At 32.3% G+C, this 13930-nt stretch overlaps 1 protein-coding gene across 1 annotated transcript in view; it reads left to right on the plus strand.

The window, feature by feature from the left end:
- LOC115888776 (KAT8 regulatory NSL complex subunit 1) overlaps positions 1–9663 on the plus strand; it is a 41449-nt gene extending 31786 nt beyond the window's left edge. Inside the window, exons 5-12 of the mRNA XM_030908618.1 lie at positions 348–548; positions 1331–1551; positions 1733–1869; positions 1950–2034; positions 3815–4171; positions 6611–6794; positions 8840–8989; positions 9185–9663. Of these exons, the coding sequence (XP_030764478.1) occupies positions 348–548; positions 1331–1551; positions 1733–1869; positions 1950–2034; positions 3815–4171; positions 6611–6794; positions 8840–8973 (1319 nt within the window). The 3' untranslated portion in view covers positions 8974–8989; positions 9185–9663. The remainder of the gene's footprint in view (positions 1–347; positions 549–1330; positions 1552–1732; positions 1870–1949; positions 2035–3814; positions 4172–6610; positions 6795–8839; positions 8990–9184) is intronic.
- The last annotated feature ends 4267 nt before the right edge of the window (positions 9664–13930 follow it).

The raw sequence follows: 13930 nt of genomic DNA on the forward strand, positions 1-13930 counted from the left end.
CATTAAAAAAAAATGAAACTTTGATGTGCCACGACTTTATGACCGACCCTGTTTACTTAAATTTATTACCCACCAATAGATATTTAAAACAAACCCCTATGACTTTTGTATCTAACTTTTTGCGGTACCTCCTATATTTTACCTAATAATCGACCGATTTCATACATATCAGCGACCCTGTATATCTATCTTTATACACAGGGTGTTTCAAAACAAACGTGGCAAACTTTAATGGCTGATCCCTTGTTCTGTCAAAAGTCTACCATTTGGGAGTTTTTCTATCATAAGTTTTTAAATTTTTTTTACGTGTCGATTCCTATGTCTTATGTATTATGATTGTTTTGTAGATTCTTCTCAAAATTTGCACTTTGAGGCCATCATGAAACTCCACGAGTGGCAGCAACGGAGCTTGCGAATGAAGACGATGAAGGTACTGCAGAAACGGGATCAAGGGGAATCCAAGTCGCTGGAGCATCGAACGAAGAAATTGGACCATCGAAAAAAGTACGGTCGATTGAAATCCAGCACTATGGCGACGCTATCTGAAAGTAAGTAATTTAACTATTCTAGTATTTCTCAAACTTACAGCCTTTTGTATAGTATGTGTCATTGGTTTTTTACTTTACCAGCCCTGAAGCATGACCGTTAAAACAAGGGATGTTATTACCGAATATTTTTGTACTATATTTAGTACATTTTTAATATGAAAGAAAAACATTATTTCACGCAAAATTTGAGCGATCTGAGAAATAGTTTCTATTCATCACGTAGGAAATTATGTAAGAAAAGGTTTTTTTTTGTAATTCTTAAAATTATTGTTTAGTTCAATTATTTAGTACATTTTCCAGACGTCCAACCTCGGCAATCTTATCTACTGTGTACGTTTATATTCTGCTGAAATACTTAAATTTAATAAATATTATTGAATATTTTAATTGACAGCTTTAGTGAAATAGACTATAGATCACAATTTAATGATTTTTTGATGGTTTAGCTCTTTTTTAGCAATAATATAAAGTAATTGCAAAACAATTTCCGATGCACGTGATCAACTTGAGTGACAAGCGATAGCGACAGAGTTGCCAGATTGTGATGGATTTATGAAATGAATCATAATGTAAAATTCGGAAACAATATATTTATTATATCATTTTTTAAAGATTTTCAACCTAGTTTTAACCTTTTTTAAAGTACTTTAACCTGTGCTGTCAATCTGCGCATACGAAACAACGCATTTAATCATATACCACATCCTAACCTAACCTTCCTAGCTTGGCGATTTATGACATAAAATTGACATTTTCTTATCTGTATTCTGTTTATTTTGCAGAAATAAAGAACAAGATCAAACGGCGTAAGGTGGGACGCCCGTCGGGCATCAGTAAGTTTAAGAAGCGACAAAGCCAGTTGCTTTTGCAGAACTATGACGTAGCTGCGGAGGATGCGGAGGTGGAAGCGATGATCGGCGAAGGTTCGACTCCGTTTTTGGGTGCGCCTCAGGAACGGAACCAACTGGATTCGCCACACGGTTCGCCTTTGCTTCAGATGCAAGTGAGTACTCTTTGGAATTGCTCTAATATGATTCTGATTTATTGAAAAAAAAACATAACTTTGGACGATTTTCAAATTGAAGTTTTTTTCAAAAATTAAGTAAAACAATTTGTTAAGAAATAAATTAAATTTATAGTAATATTTATTTAATATGAATTTATTTGGGGTTTTTAAATTTCAGTCTATATCTGGTTACAAGCAACACAACAGGAATGTCAGGTCGGATTCGTATGATATTGATAACATTGTGATACCTTACAGCGTGGCTGCGTCCACGCGTGTAGAAAAACTTCAGTACAAGGAAATTCTGACACCAAAGTAAGTACTAACGTCATACTTATCAGTTTTTATTGATGGCGTTTAATGTGTGTTTTAATTTTACTGTTTTTTTCGCTTAGGTGGAGGATTGCTGAAACAGAGCCATTATACAAACTTGAAACTAAGAATAACGGTACTGTGACTGATTTAGTGGAGGATAGTGATGTAAGTATAGTCTGTACAATGACAAAATCATTGACAGTGATTGATGTGTCTGTCATTTTAAGTTCAAAGTAGTTTATTTTATTTTACAAAGAAATAAGTTTTCCCTGGATTTTTCCTCCACTTAACTTTAAAAAATACACGTAATAACCAATATTTATAATTTTCCAGAAAGCTAGATATTTGACACAAATAATAACCTTTAATTTGACAAGAGTTTGCCAAGTTTCAGTAATCTTAAGTCGAGTTCATACGCATCTGCGTCCGTGCGTCGTTCTGTCATTCCAATCATACCCCTCCATAGTTAATTTAAAAAATATTAGAAATTTTTTAGCGAAATAAATGGATTAGTATGGACTTAATTTGCTTTATTTATGTCGTCGTCTGTCAAAATATTCCCTTATTCAGAGTATACATTAGGGTGGTTGTGGTCCGCCTTTCAGTTTTCTATTTTTTCCTTATAATTAGAAAGAAAAATTCATATCTCAGTATCCTACTATTGTAAAAAATATCTCGTCCACATATTTGTAGGAAATTAAATTCTTTACAAAAAAGGTTTCTTACAATTTCTTTGTAAACCTCACCGTTCGAAAGTTATTAAAGGTTGAAGTTTGATTATTTTAAGACAGATTTCTTTTTTTAGATAGATATACTTTTTTTAAAAGATATAATGTGAAAAAAGATATTCGTCGATTCTTTTTGACACATTGTGAGACAGGAAATTGTAGAGAGAAACAAGCCCTATAACATAGGATACAACATTTTAATGAACAGTGCTTTCCATAAAATCAATAAAATCAAAAATATACGAAATAATGTACATGTACTGATTTCTTTCGAAAATAGACAACTATGAAACTATGATCCCTTCCCCGACACAAACGGTACATTGTGAGACAGGAAATTGTAGAGAGAAACAAGCCCTATAACATAGGATACAACATTTTAATGAACAGTGCTTTCCATAAAATCAATAAAATGAAAAATATGCGAAATAATAAACATGTACTGATTTCTTTCGAAAATAGACAACTCTGAAACTATGATCCCTTTTCCGACACAAATGGTACATTGTGAGACTGGAAATTGTAGAGAGAAACAAGCCCTATAACATAGGATACAACATTTTAATGAACAGTGCTTTCCATAAAATCAATAAAATGAAAAATATACGAAATAATAAACATGTACTGATTTCTTTCGTAAATAGACAACTATGAAACTATGATCCCTTCCCCGACACAAACGGTACATTGCATTGCATTGTGAGACAGGAAATTGTAGAGCGAAACAAGCCCTATAACATACAGCCCTTGCAACATTTTAATGAACAGTGCTTTCCATAAAATCAATAAAATGAAAAATATACAAAATAATATACATGTACTGATTTCTTTCGAAAATCGACAACTACGAAACTATGAACCCTTCCCGGACACAAACGGTACATTGTGAAACAGGAAATTGTAGAGGGAAACAAGCCCTATAACATAGGATACAACATTTTAATGAACAGTGCTTTCTATAAAATCAATAAAATGAAAAATATGCGAAATAATAAACATGTACTGATTTCTTTCGAAAATAGACAACTATGATATGATCCCTTCTCCGACACAAATGGTACATTGTGAGACAGGAAATTGTAGAGAGAAACAAGCCCTATAACATAGGATACAACATTTTAATGAACAGTGCTTTCCATAAAATCAATAACCTTAGTATACATGCAGCAGTTCTAAAATTTAAATATTAATGCCATTTTATTTATCGTTCTTTCAAGGTGGAAGACCTTACCGAAGAGGAAGTGGTCGCGCGCCACGACCGTTGCGAGCAAGAGGAGAAGAAACGCTTCCTCAGCTACCTGAAGCTGCCCGCCGGCTACGGCCGCCAACGCTCCCACAAGCGCCACGACAGCGTCGCGGAGAACTCGCGCGCCAACACGCCTGATCCCCCCGCCAGTCCCCACCCCGAGGGCGGAGCCAAGAGCTCGGACGGGATGCCGGCGCTGGCGTCGCCGCCGCCTACGCCCGGGGCCGTGCTCGAGGAGGCGCTGCCCTCGATCCAGGCGATGCTGCGCAGGCGCACCGTGTCACAGTCCCGAGCGAAGGAGGATCCGGTTCCCGTCGATTTCGTCGAAGTAAGTTTGGCTCAAAAGCCTTCCCAAATAGAAAGTTACGATTTTTTTTCTGCGGAAATGCATAATTTTCGGTTTTTCAACTTTAGAATAGCTGAAACCAGTTATAGTCTATCCAGCAACAAGATCCTTGACAGTGATAGAGGTGTCTGTCATTTTATTTTCAAAGTAGTTTGTTTTATTTTAACAAAGAAATAAGTTGGTACAATTGGAACGCATTTTTTTCCAAACTGCTAAATTGTCTTATATCTATTAAAAATAGTAGATAAAATAGTACTTTAACCGCAAGGGTAGATTAAATGATACTTTAACAGCGAGGATAGGTTAAAAACTGTATTTCTTCTCGCACGTTTATTAATTGCTTCCATTTTTGAAAAACTTTGTTTTCCTTTTTATAAGTTATTCGGGATTTAAATGGAAGTAGTTTGGATATGGCGTTTGTCGCCTCGACCTGAATATCTGTTGGTAATTTACTTATTTCGTTTTGAGCCATTTCTGGCTTCAATTCAATCAGCAATCGACACGAAAGAGAATTAAAAAATATTGACTACACGACGATAAAATTGCTAATTAATCTTTTCGGTCGAAGATAAAATACCATTTTATCGTCTTGTATAAAAAATAACTATAAAATTTAAGTGACAAGTGATTACTTCAAAATATTGTGAAAAAAAACTGTCTAAAATTGAAAAAATCTAATCGAGGTATTTTATTAAAAACAATAATTGTTTTTAATAATAATACTGTAATTATTACAAACAAGGGTGTATTTAAAAAAACACCACTTACCAAAAAAAGATATAAAAAGATTTCCTGATTTCAAGCTGTGTTTCAAGCAACTTCCTGCATTTATTATTTATTTATTTGTTACTTGTTACATTTATCATAACTTATGTAAATAAGTTATAAAAAATGTTATTTTTACATAACTTATGTAAAAATAAAAAAATATATTGCAAATGAATAAACGCCTAACCAACATTTACTGAATTTTATACTTTAAAGTTGGTTAATTAACTTTAATTTTAATTTTTGTAAACCAGTATCTTTTGACATTATCTCTCTGCAGTACTAAAATTTATTATTTTCCTATCGATTTTGATTGCTTTGGTTTCGAAATTTTCATTCGCGATTTTCTACATTTTTATTAATATTTTTTAAAAATTATTTTACTATAATCACAGATTATACAGATTATAATCTTTGTTTTTTCTTTATTGTTTTTCGTGGTTCCAATTTTCGGAATCGGGCACTAGTTAGGTGACTAGTTTGCGCACATAGCACGCCCACTTATGGCCTCTAAAATTGTGCACAGCGCCTGACCGGCACAGTTATTAGAGAGATATCGGAAAACCGAATCCGAATAGCGTCATCCAGTATTTACGCGTACCTTATCATGGTTACGATATGCGCGAGTCAATTTTTAACGCAACACCCGCTAATAACGTTACCGCCTGACGTAATTTGCGGATCAATTACACCAAGCGCTCTTTCTAAATAACCTCTGATAACGTTCAAAAATTGCTTAAATGGGCATGTGCGGGTATTTGACAATCGGAGCCGGCCGGCGAGATCTTTTATTTTAGGTTATGTTTGAATTGTTTTGAATTATTGCTTTAGTTTTATTAGGTAATTTGATATTTAAGTAGCTGGGATTAGTTTTAATTAAATAAATATGGCCCAAAATATGGATTCCACCTCTTCCAATACTAAAGAACCTATAAATAAGAGTCTTAGGTTTACAGCAAATGACGACTTAGCCCTTCTAAGAGAATTTGTTGCTTGTTGCCCTAAACCGACTGGCAGACGTTGAACAATAAAGTATTGGAAATAAGCACTTTAGCCCTTTAGTTTTAAAATACCTAGTAAACAAAACAATTTCAAAGTTTTAAATTCAAAGTTAGGTTAAGTTTAAATAGCGGACGCGACGCGATCAGAATTCTTTCCGATCTGATAACTATAAATGAAGAGAGTTAATACCACATCACATAAAGGAAATAACACCTGGCCTTATTAACGTCCATGCACGCTATTCGGTTTAGCGACATCTCTCTATTACGCTGTTTATTGTTATTTTACGCAAGTTTATTTTTGCGCACAAGAAATTTGACTCGTTTGCACATCGTCATAAAAAACAATTTTCGTACCACGAATTAGGGACAAGATTTTTATCTGTATACTTATAGGATACCTAATCTGTGCTATAATCTTTTCAAAAATGACAACGATGAATTTCCGCAAGGAATTTCTTGCGTGTTTTATGTTTTAATGGAAACATAAAGGTGTATTTATGTAACTGATTTCAGTTCTTCTAAAGTTCAAACTTTAGAAGAGGTTTTGTCATTTTATTGCAATGAAACTCGCAGTTTTAACTGAACAAAACGCAGATTTAATTTCTAATTTGTCTAAGAAAACTGTAACGTTTTTTTTTCTTCTTTAAAGCAACCTCCATATGAGGCTCGATTATTTCCCCTATCGGCACCCGAATACGAGCGAATGGTTCAGGAAATGCCCGATGCCCATCGAGAAATTAAAACCAACTTTAGAGCGCAAGATACGGGAGAATATATTACGGAGGGCAACGGAGCCGAGTCTGCAGACAGCGAATCTACCGAGTCTGCTATTGGTGAGTATAATTTTATAAGACAGATATTAGGCATAGATAAATGAAACAAGTTTAGACTGGAAAGTGCCCATAAGGACAATGTAAACACTATTTGGCGCTATTCTTGCAACGGTCGCGACCCAAAGCTTTTGGTAATTTCGGATTGGTTCGGCTTTTTCCAAAATTTATTATTATTCTCTATTAAGTTTATAAATAAAATACAGCGTGTTGCATACAAGAAACTTTATTTTATATAAGGACATATGTATGAAATACCAACGAAACATTCGAAATCGACGTTATGCCACAATCCACGATGGTTTTTGCAGTTCACAGTTCACAACACAGCTTTTTAAGTTTATAATGCCACTTTTTCACAATTATCACGGGTTTGAGTAAATATAATTTAAATTAAACTCGCAAGATAGCAATAATTACTTTCAGAATAAACGGTTTAAACACTTTTCGGTATTTTTTCAACGAGGGCGGTTTAAATTTTGAAAAATTTTATAATTTTTGAAAATTCTGACTTTAACGAAAGAAAATTATTTCTGTTATTGTTTGCGGTTGTTCTGAGCAACTGCTATAGCAGCGCCAGATCGCATACAACAGTCGCGACCCTAAACAATTATAAATTTTGATAGGCATTCCAATCTAAATTTATTTCCTTTACCTATGATATTAGGTTAGATTTTTGAGGTTCCATTGCAACCTTTTTAGATCTATTGTGGAAAGAGTAAAAATGTTTTTTGCTCTTTCTGTGTGCGTCCAGACTGTTGATTTTTCAACATAATTTTTCCAAAAAATGTCTGTACCTATGTGGCGGATTTATCTTTCCAAAAAAATCCTTTATGGGTATTTCGCCACTGCACTGCAAGAAAATCTACAAAATAAAATAATTATTTTTTGTAAACACTTCTGCGTTAAACCTAAACGGACGCTGCTTGTCAGAAGTTATGTTTACAGTAATACAAATTTGCCTAACAAAGAAAAAAAATGCTTAACGTTTCGGAAAGTTATCTCTTTCCGTCGTCGGAAGCAAAAAAATACAAAGAATAAAGAAAAAAACTATTTAACAGATACGTCTACAAGAAACCGTTGACGTTCTGTTAAAATGTCATTTGGTTAGGTTAGGTTAAAATAATTATTTTATTTTGTAGATTTCTTTGAATAAGAAGACTAAGGAAGGAGCATATCAAAAATCTTAGGTCCACCGCGATGGGCCTCAAATATGGCCGACTTAAATTCCGGTTTATCAGTGCCGTTCTAATTTTATTTAAAAAATGTAAAACTATGGTGTAGGGTAGACGTGGGGTAGACTCGGTAATTTGTTAATTTATTTTACGTTGTGAATAAATGTTGGTAGTTATTAAAATTATTATAAAAATATAAAATTCTAATAAAAATAGATAAGTTATATAACATAAACATCAGATACGCTACTGAAGCAGGTAAGTCAAATTGACGTATCTAAATTCTTTTACATCTAATCTTCGACAAGGAGTAAATAAAAGCAAAAATGCAAGAAAAAATATATAATTAGATAATTTAAGCGAATTTCATAAATGATCGGTTTACTACACGTATGTATATTATATAGTCACTTACTAGCGAAAAGTTGTTCCATTATTTCACTCGATTTTTGCCGAGATCTACCGCACGCTACACAACCAACTGTTTTAGAGTCTTTTTCGATAAATCGCGATAGTGTCACTGTTAATTTAAGTTCTGCCACAATTTCCATCTAGATTTACTACCTTTATACAACTGTCAGTAGTACAATAAATAAGAAATAACATAAAATAAACTCCGTAAAGACTGACAAATCCACAAAGTTTCAAATCAAATTCAAATGTGTCAAATGAATCGTCAAACAGAAATGTCAAGGATCCCCACCCTAGAGTCCTTTTTCCGCCCACCATGCATGAATACATGGATAGCATTATTCTCCTTCCTTAGTCTTCTTATTCAAAGGTAGAATTTCTTGCAGTGCAGTGGCGAAATACCCATAAAGGATTTTTTTGGAAAAATAATTTCTCCACTTAAAATGTATGTTTCTTTTACAGGCGACGATGCTATTCTAGAAGACGAGGATGAAGCTTTCATGGAAGACGAAGAGGAAGAAGATGAGGATCCTAACGATCCTGAATGGACCGACGCGGAGAAATCCGGACATAAGGACAAACACCATCGGAGGTAGATTTAAGAGATTAAGAGTAAGTATCAAGCTCCTCTGCGCAACTTCACGAGTAGTTTAGAGGCGTTTTAAGAAACGAAAATAAGCCGAGACGAGACAAAGTTAGACGAAGAAGCACGGGATAACCCTCTTTACTATTTGGCCTTGACATACTTTGAGCTATTTCGCGAATAGTGTAATGGCCGTTTTATATCTTGTTTTTTTTCTGTTTCAGGTTCAATCGTTACTAATGGACTTTCAAGATCTTCTAAGTAAACTACTAGCCGATTAGCATTTAGGTATTTTTTTAATTGTTTACTTAGCTCTCCATTAATCTAATAAATATTAATTATGTTGAATACCGCATATTCTTACGTACTGTTTTATTATCAATGATAAAAGTACCTTAAACAAAAAAATATATATTATAGCGATATAACATCTATCTACTAAAACGACATAACAACAATATGTTGTGTATATTACGCGTATAGAGCAAAAGAAGGCTTAATATATTATTGATACGTTTCAACTAAGTACAAAGAATTAGACTAGGTAGGGATTTAATTGATTAACTTTGATGTTTTTTTTTTCAACTAAGAGCGCTATTAGAAACATTATTTTCGATATAATCATATAAAAACGTAGTTTTACATTACATTAAATGAATTTACTACTACGAGTTTTACGTTGTAAAAATTATACTAATCCAAAGAAGAGTTGTGATTATTGCCAATCTTCTATTAACAAGCTACCATTCGAAAATCAAAATTTTCAAATTTTCCTGGTGATCCATAAGTTCAATAATATAAAAAAATATTGCACCGCTTACTACGCCACAAAGTTTTTATATAGAGGTTGTCCCAAATAAGAATGACGGTTCAGAAATCTCGTAAAATAGAAGATACACAGTTTATTAAATTAGAGGAAAGTTGCCCTGCAAGAACATGTTTCAAAATCTAATAAAAACGACGATTTCCGAAAATATTTTGGAAACCCCTTTTTATCTTCTTCTGGCTTTATTTGAAAAGATATGACAATACAAATTTCACATTGCCATTGCTACTTTTCCTGTTCTACAAATTCAAATTTATTGTGAATTTTCTTATTGTCATACCTTTTAAAATGCAACCAGAAAAAAATTAAAACGAAATTGGGATAATTTGGGTTTTCTTAAAATACTTTGGGATGTAATCTTATTTTTTAGATTTCGAAGCATGACGTTAAGATTCAACAAAGTGCAACTATTCTCTAATTTAAGTATCTTTTAGTTAATGAGATCTCCCTGTGATGTGCTTTCTTGTATGGATCTCCTTGTATACAGACTTGTAATTTTTAGGACGATAGACTTAGTAAAGTTCACGATTTTGTTAATTTGACAAAAATTTCTAATTAAATTATTAACTGAATTAAATTGTTACTACACTCACATGCAAAAAAACGCAACGGAAAATTTTTTCGCCAAAAGTGTTGTATTTTTTTAGTTTTGGCCCTATTTTTATTGTTTTTTTAGCAAACTGTATATAGATTTATCAAGTTTAATTCATAAATTCAGTTTTTTACAAACCGTAGTATTTGGCTTATTATACAGGGTTAATTGAAGGATTGTTTTTTATCCTAACTTTAAAACACCCTGTGCAATAATTCCGTGAGTTGGTTTTTTCCTAAAACATTATTTTTCAGTCGGAACCATGTTTCCTGAGCATTTTGTTTTTTGACTCATGTCAACACATGCCTTGGTTCATTTTTAAGAGGGAAATGAAGTTGCCACCAACAATTTGCAATTTTTTCAACTATCATTACTTTATTATGTTATTTTTTAATATTCTTAGGTGGCTTTGGTGGCTTTTGTCATAATATCATATCGACATTGATTAGAACTCTATATTAAAATGATTTAAAAAATTTTAAAAAGAAACGATACAGGCTTGGTTTTAATAAATATTAGTAACACTAACAGAGCAAGGATATTACAAAAAAATAACTGTAATAACTAAGTGAACAAACAAACAAAAATACTCTAATACTTTGTATTTTCATCCCCTGCTACTATAATTGTCTGTAAACATCGGTTCATACTGTTAATTAGGCTGCAAATAGATTGTGTTGTTTTCCCATTCTTCTTCAAGGATCAAGCAAATATTTATAGTTTCAGCCATCTTCAACAAAATCAATGACTTTCTTCGACACTAAGAACCATATTCAATCGTACACAACAATAATCACCAAAGCCACATCGTCATTATGAAGAAAACATAAAAAAGTAACGATATTTTAAAACATTACAAAATGTCTGTGGCAAGTTAATTTTGTTCTTAAAAATTACCCAAGGCATGTCTTGACATGAGAAAAAAAAATATTTAGGAGACATGGTTCTGACCGAAAAAAATAATGTTTTAGGAAAAATTGGTCTCGAAATTATTGCACAGGGTGTTTTAAAGAAAGAGTAAAAAACAACTGTTTAATAAGTTTTATAATAAACTGAGTTTACTAATTAAAGGTGATATACCGTATGATCGAATAAAAACGGTGTCAGCGATGGCTATGAAATGAAGATCGCTGTCATTTTATATGTAAAATTATATGGTAAATGTCATCGATTGTCATTTCAAAGCCAACTGGACGCAATTTTTTTCGATCATACGGTATTTTTATACAGTTTGCTAAAAGAATTAGAGCTAAAAATAACAAAAATATAACATTTAACACTTGACCAAAAATTTTCCCGTTGCGTTTTTCCATACCTTACGTATATTATGTCCGCTTCGAATATACAGGGTGTTTCAAAACAAATGCGAAAAACTTCACGGGGTGATTCCTTGTTCAAAATAAAGGGTAGTTTGCTTTATAAACGTTGGGTCAAAAGTCAACCATTAGGGAGATATCGCGGTACAAAGATGGCGGAAAAATAATGTTTTTATTTTTTATCTTGAAAACGAAAAGAGATAGACTAATGAAATTTTATGGAAGCATTACTGTTATGAAAACACACTTTCAGGTAATTTTTTTACTTTTTTAAAATGAGTGGAAGGGGTTGAAATAAACTACCCCTATCATTCTTGTTAACGAAATTTAAAGAAAAATCTTATCAAACACATGCAAATGCTTTAATTTGGATAGTTTAGTTTGTTTAGAAACTTTTTACCTCTTGTGTTTTTGATAAAACTCACCGATTGGAAATTAAAAATAAAATGTAAAGCATTACATGTCAGGACAAAAAACATTTTTAGATTAAGAATCTACTGATAATAACGATAATAATAATCATCTAGATAATAACGTATTGCAGTAGAGTAATGTCAAATAAAATAATATTAGGAACATCCTAAAAGTAACAGCGGCCGACTAGATTTTTTCCTAAAAAAATTACAGCAGCCCACTAGATTCTTTATCAGAAAATGTTTTTGTCCTGACATGTAATGCTTTACATTTTATTTTTAATTTCAAATCGGTGAGTTTTATCAAAAAAAATACAAAAGATAAAGAAGTTTCTAAACAAACTAAACTATCCAAATTAATTTTTTGCATGTGTTTGCTAAGATTTTTCTTTAAATTTCGTTAACAAGAATGATAGGGGTAGTTTATTTCAACCCCTTCCACTCATTTTAAAAAAGTGAAAAAATTACCAGAAAGTGTGTTTTCATAACAGTAATGCTTCCATAAAATTTGATTAGTCTATCTCTTTTCGTTTTCAAGATAAAAAATAAAAACATTATTTTTCCGCCATCTTTGTACCGCAATAACTCCCTAATGGTAGACTTTTGACCCAACGTTTATGAAGCAAACTACCCTTTATTTTGAACAAGGAATCACCCCCTGAAGTTTTTCGCATTTGTTTTGAAACACCCTGTATAAGTACGGGTTTGAACATTGCAGTCAATATATCTTATTTATGTCAAAGTTATAAACTTTGACTATACAGGGTGGTGAATATTTCCATAACTATCATTCGTATTGCAAACTATTCTACTTTAGATGAAAATTTAACTCTTTTTATACCTATTAATAGAATTACGCTGTTTTATAGGTTAGTTCCTTACTGAGAAATTCATTATATTCTCAAAACGCTACGTGCACTATAATATAGACGGTCCAATAATTGATGCTTGTCATTACTAAATCATATTATGGGACCCTAAACTTATTTTAATCGATGTCGACGTCTACTATATATTTAGGCTTGTGAATTTACGCATGTTTCTTCAGATTCGTACGCTAAACGAGTTTTGGGACTTAGTTTTTGATGTAAAAACAGTACCTTAAGCATATATCGGTAAAATACTATGTAGTTTTTTAAACTATTGTTCTGTTTTAGTTAAAAATCTACATAGACCGTTGTGTAATCGAAATTGGGTTTAATTACTAGCCTAGATTTAGCATTGCACCTAATTTTTATTTTATGTAATAATGTCCTTTTTTGTTCAATCGACATTATTTAACTGAGACTTTTAAATTTTAAAAAAGGAAGCAGATTGATTGTTTGCTTCTGTGTATTATTCCTCTTTAGAAACTTTGTTAAGATATTCGCATATACTGTACTCTTTATAAGAGTTTAATGTGTAATATATTTGAAAGAAAAAGATAGTGCTATAGTGCTACTCGTTTTTGTTTTGTACAAAAATTATTTCAACCTGTTGTGAATATAATAATAGATTTACTTGTATATTAAATGAAGAAGAAAAAAAACTCTGACAAAAAAGGAAAACAATTTACGAGATATATTTATTTTCCAAACGCTTATGTAGCCAAATGATGGGTCAAGTTGTAGTGGTACATTTTTATAAGCAAGTATGATTAATATAACATTATCACAGCAAGATATTTGTTTTATTTCTTGTGATTTCACACACATAGATCATTTTCTAAGGTGGAACTTAAGGATACATGACAGCGACAGTAGTGTCTGTCATTTAATTCACATGTAAATTGTATTTTGTCATATTTTGGAGGTCGTCTATAGAAATCTTCCTTGATTCGGGGG

The sequence above is a fragment of the Sitophilus oryzae genome, unplaced genomic scaffold (genome assembly GCF_002938485.1).
Source record: "Sitophilus oryzae breed Bouriz unplaced genomic scaffold, Soryzae_2.0 scaffold_808_pilon_pilon, whole genome shotgun sequence".
Classification (NCBI taxonomy): Eukaryota; Metazoa; Arthropoda; class Insecta; order Coleoptera; family Curculionidae; genus Sitophilus; species Sitophilus oryzae.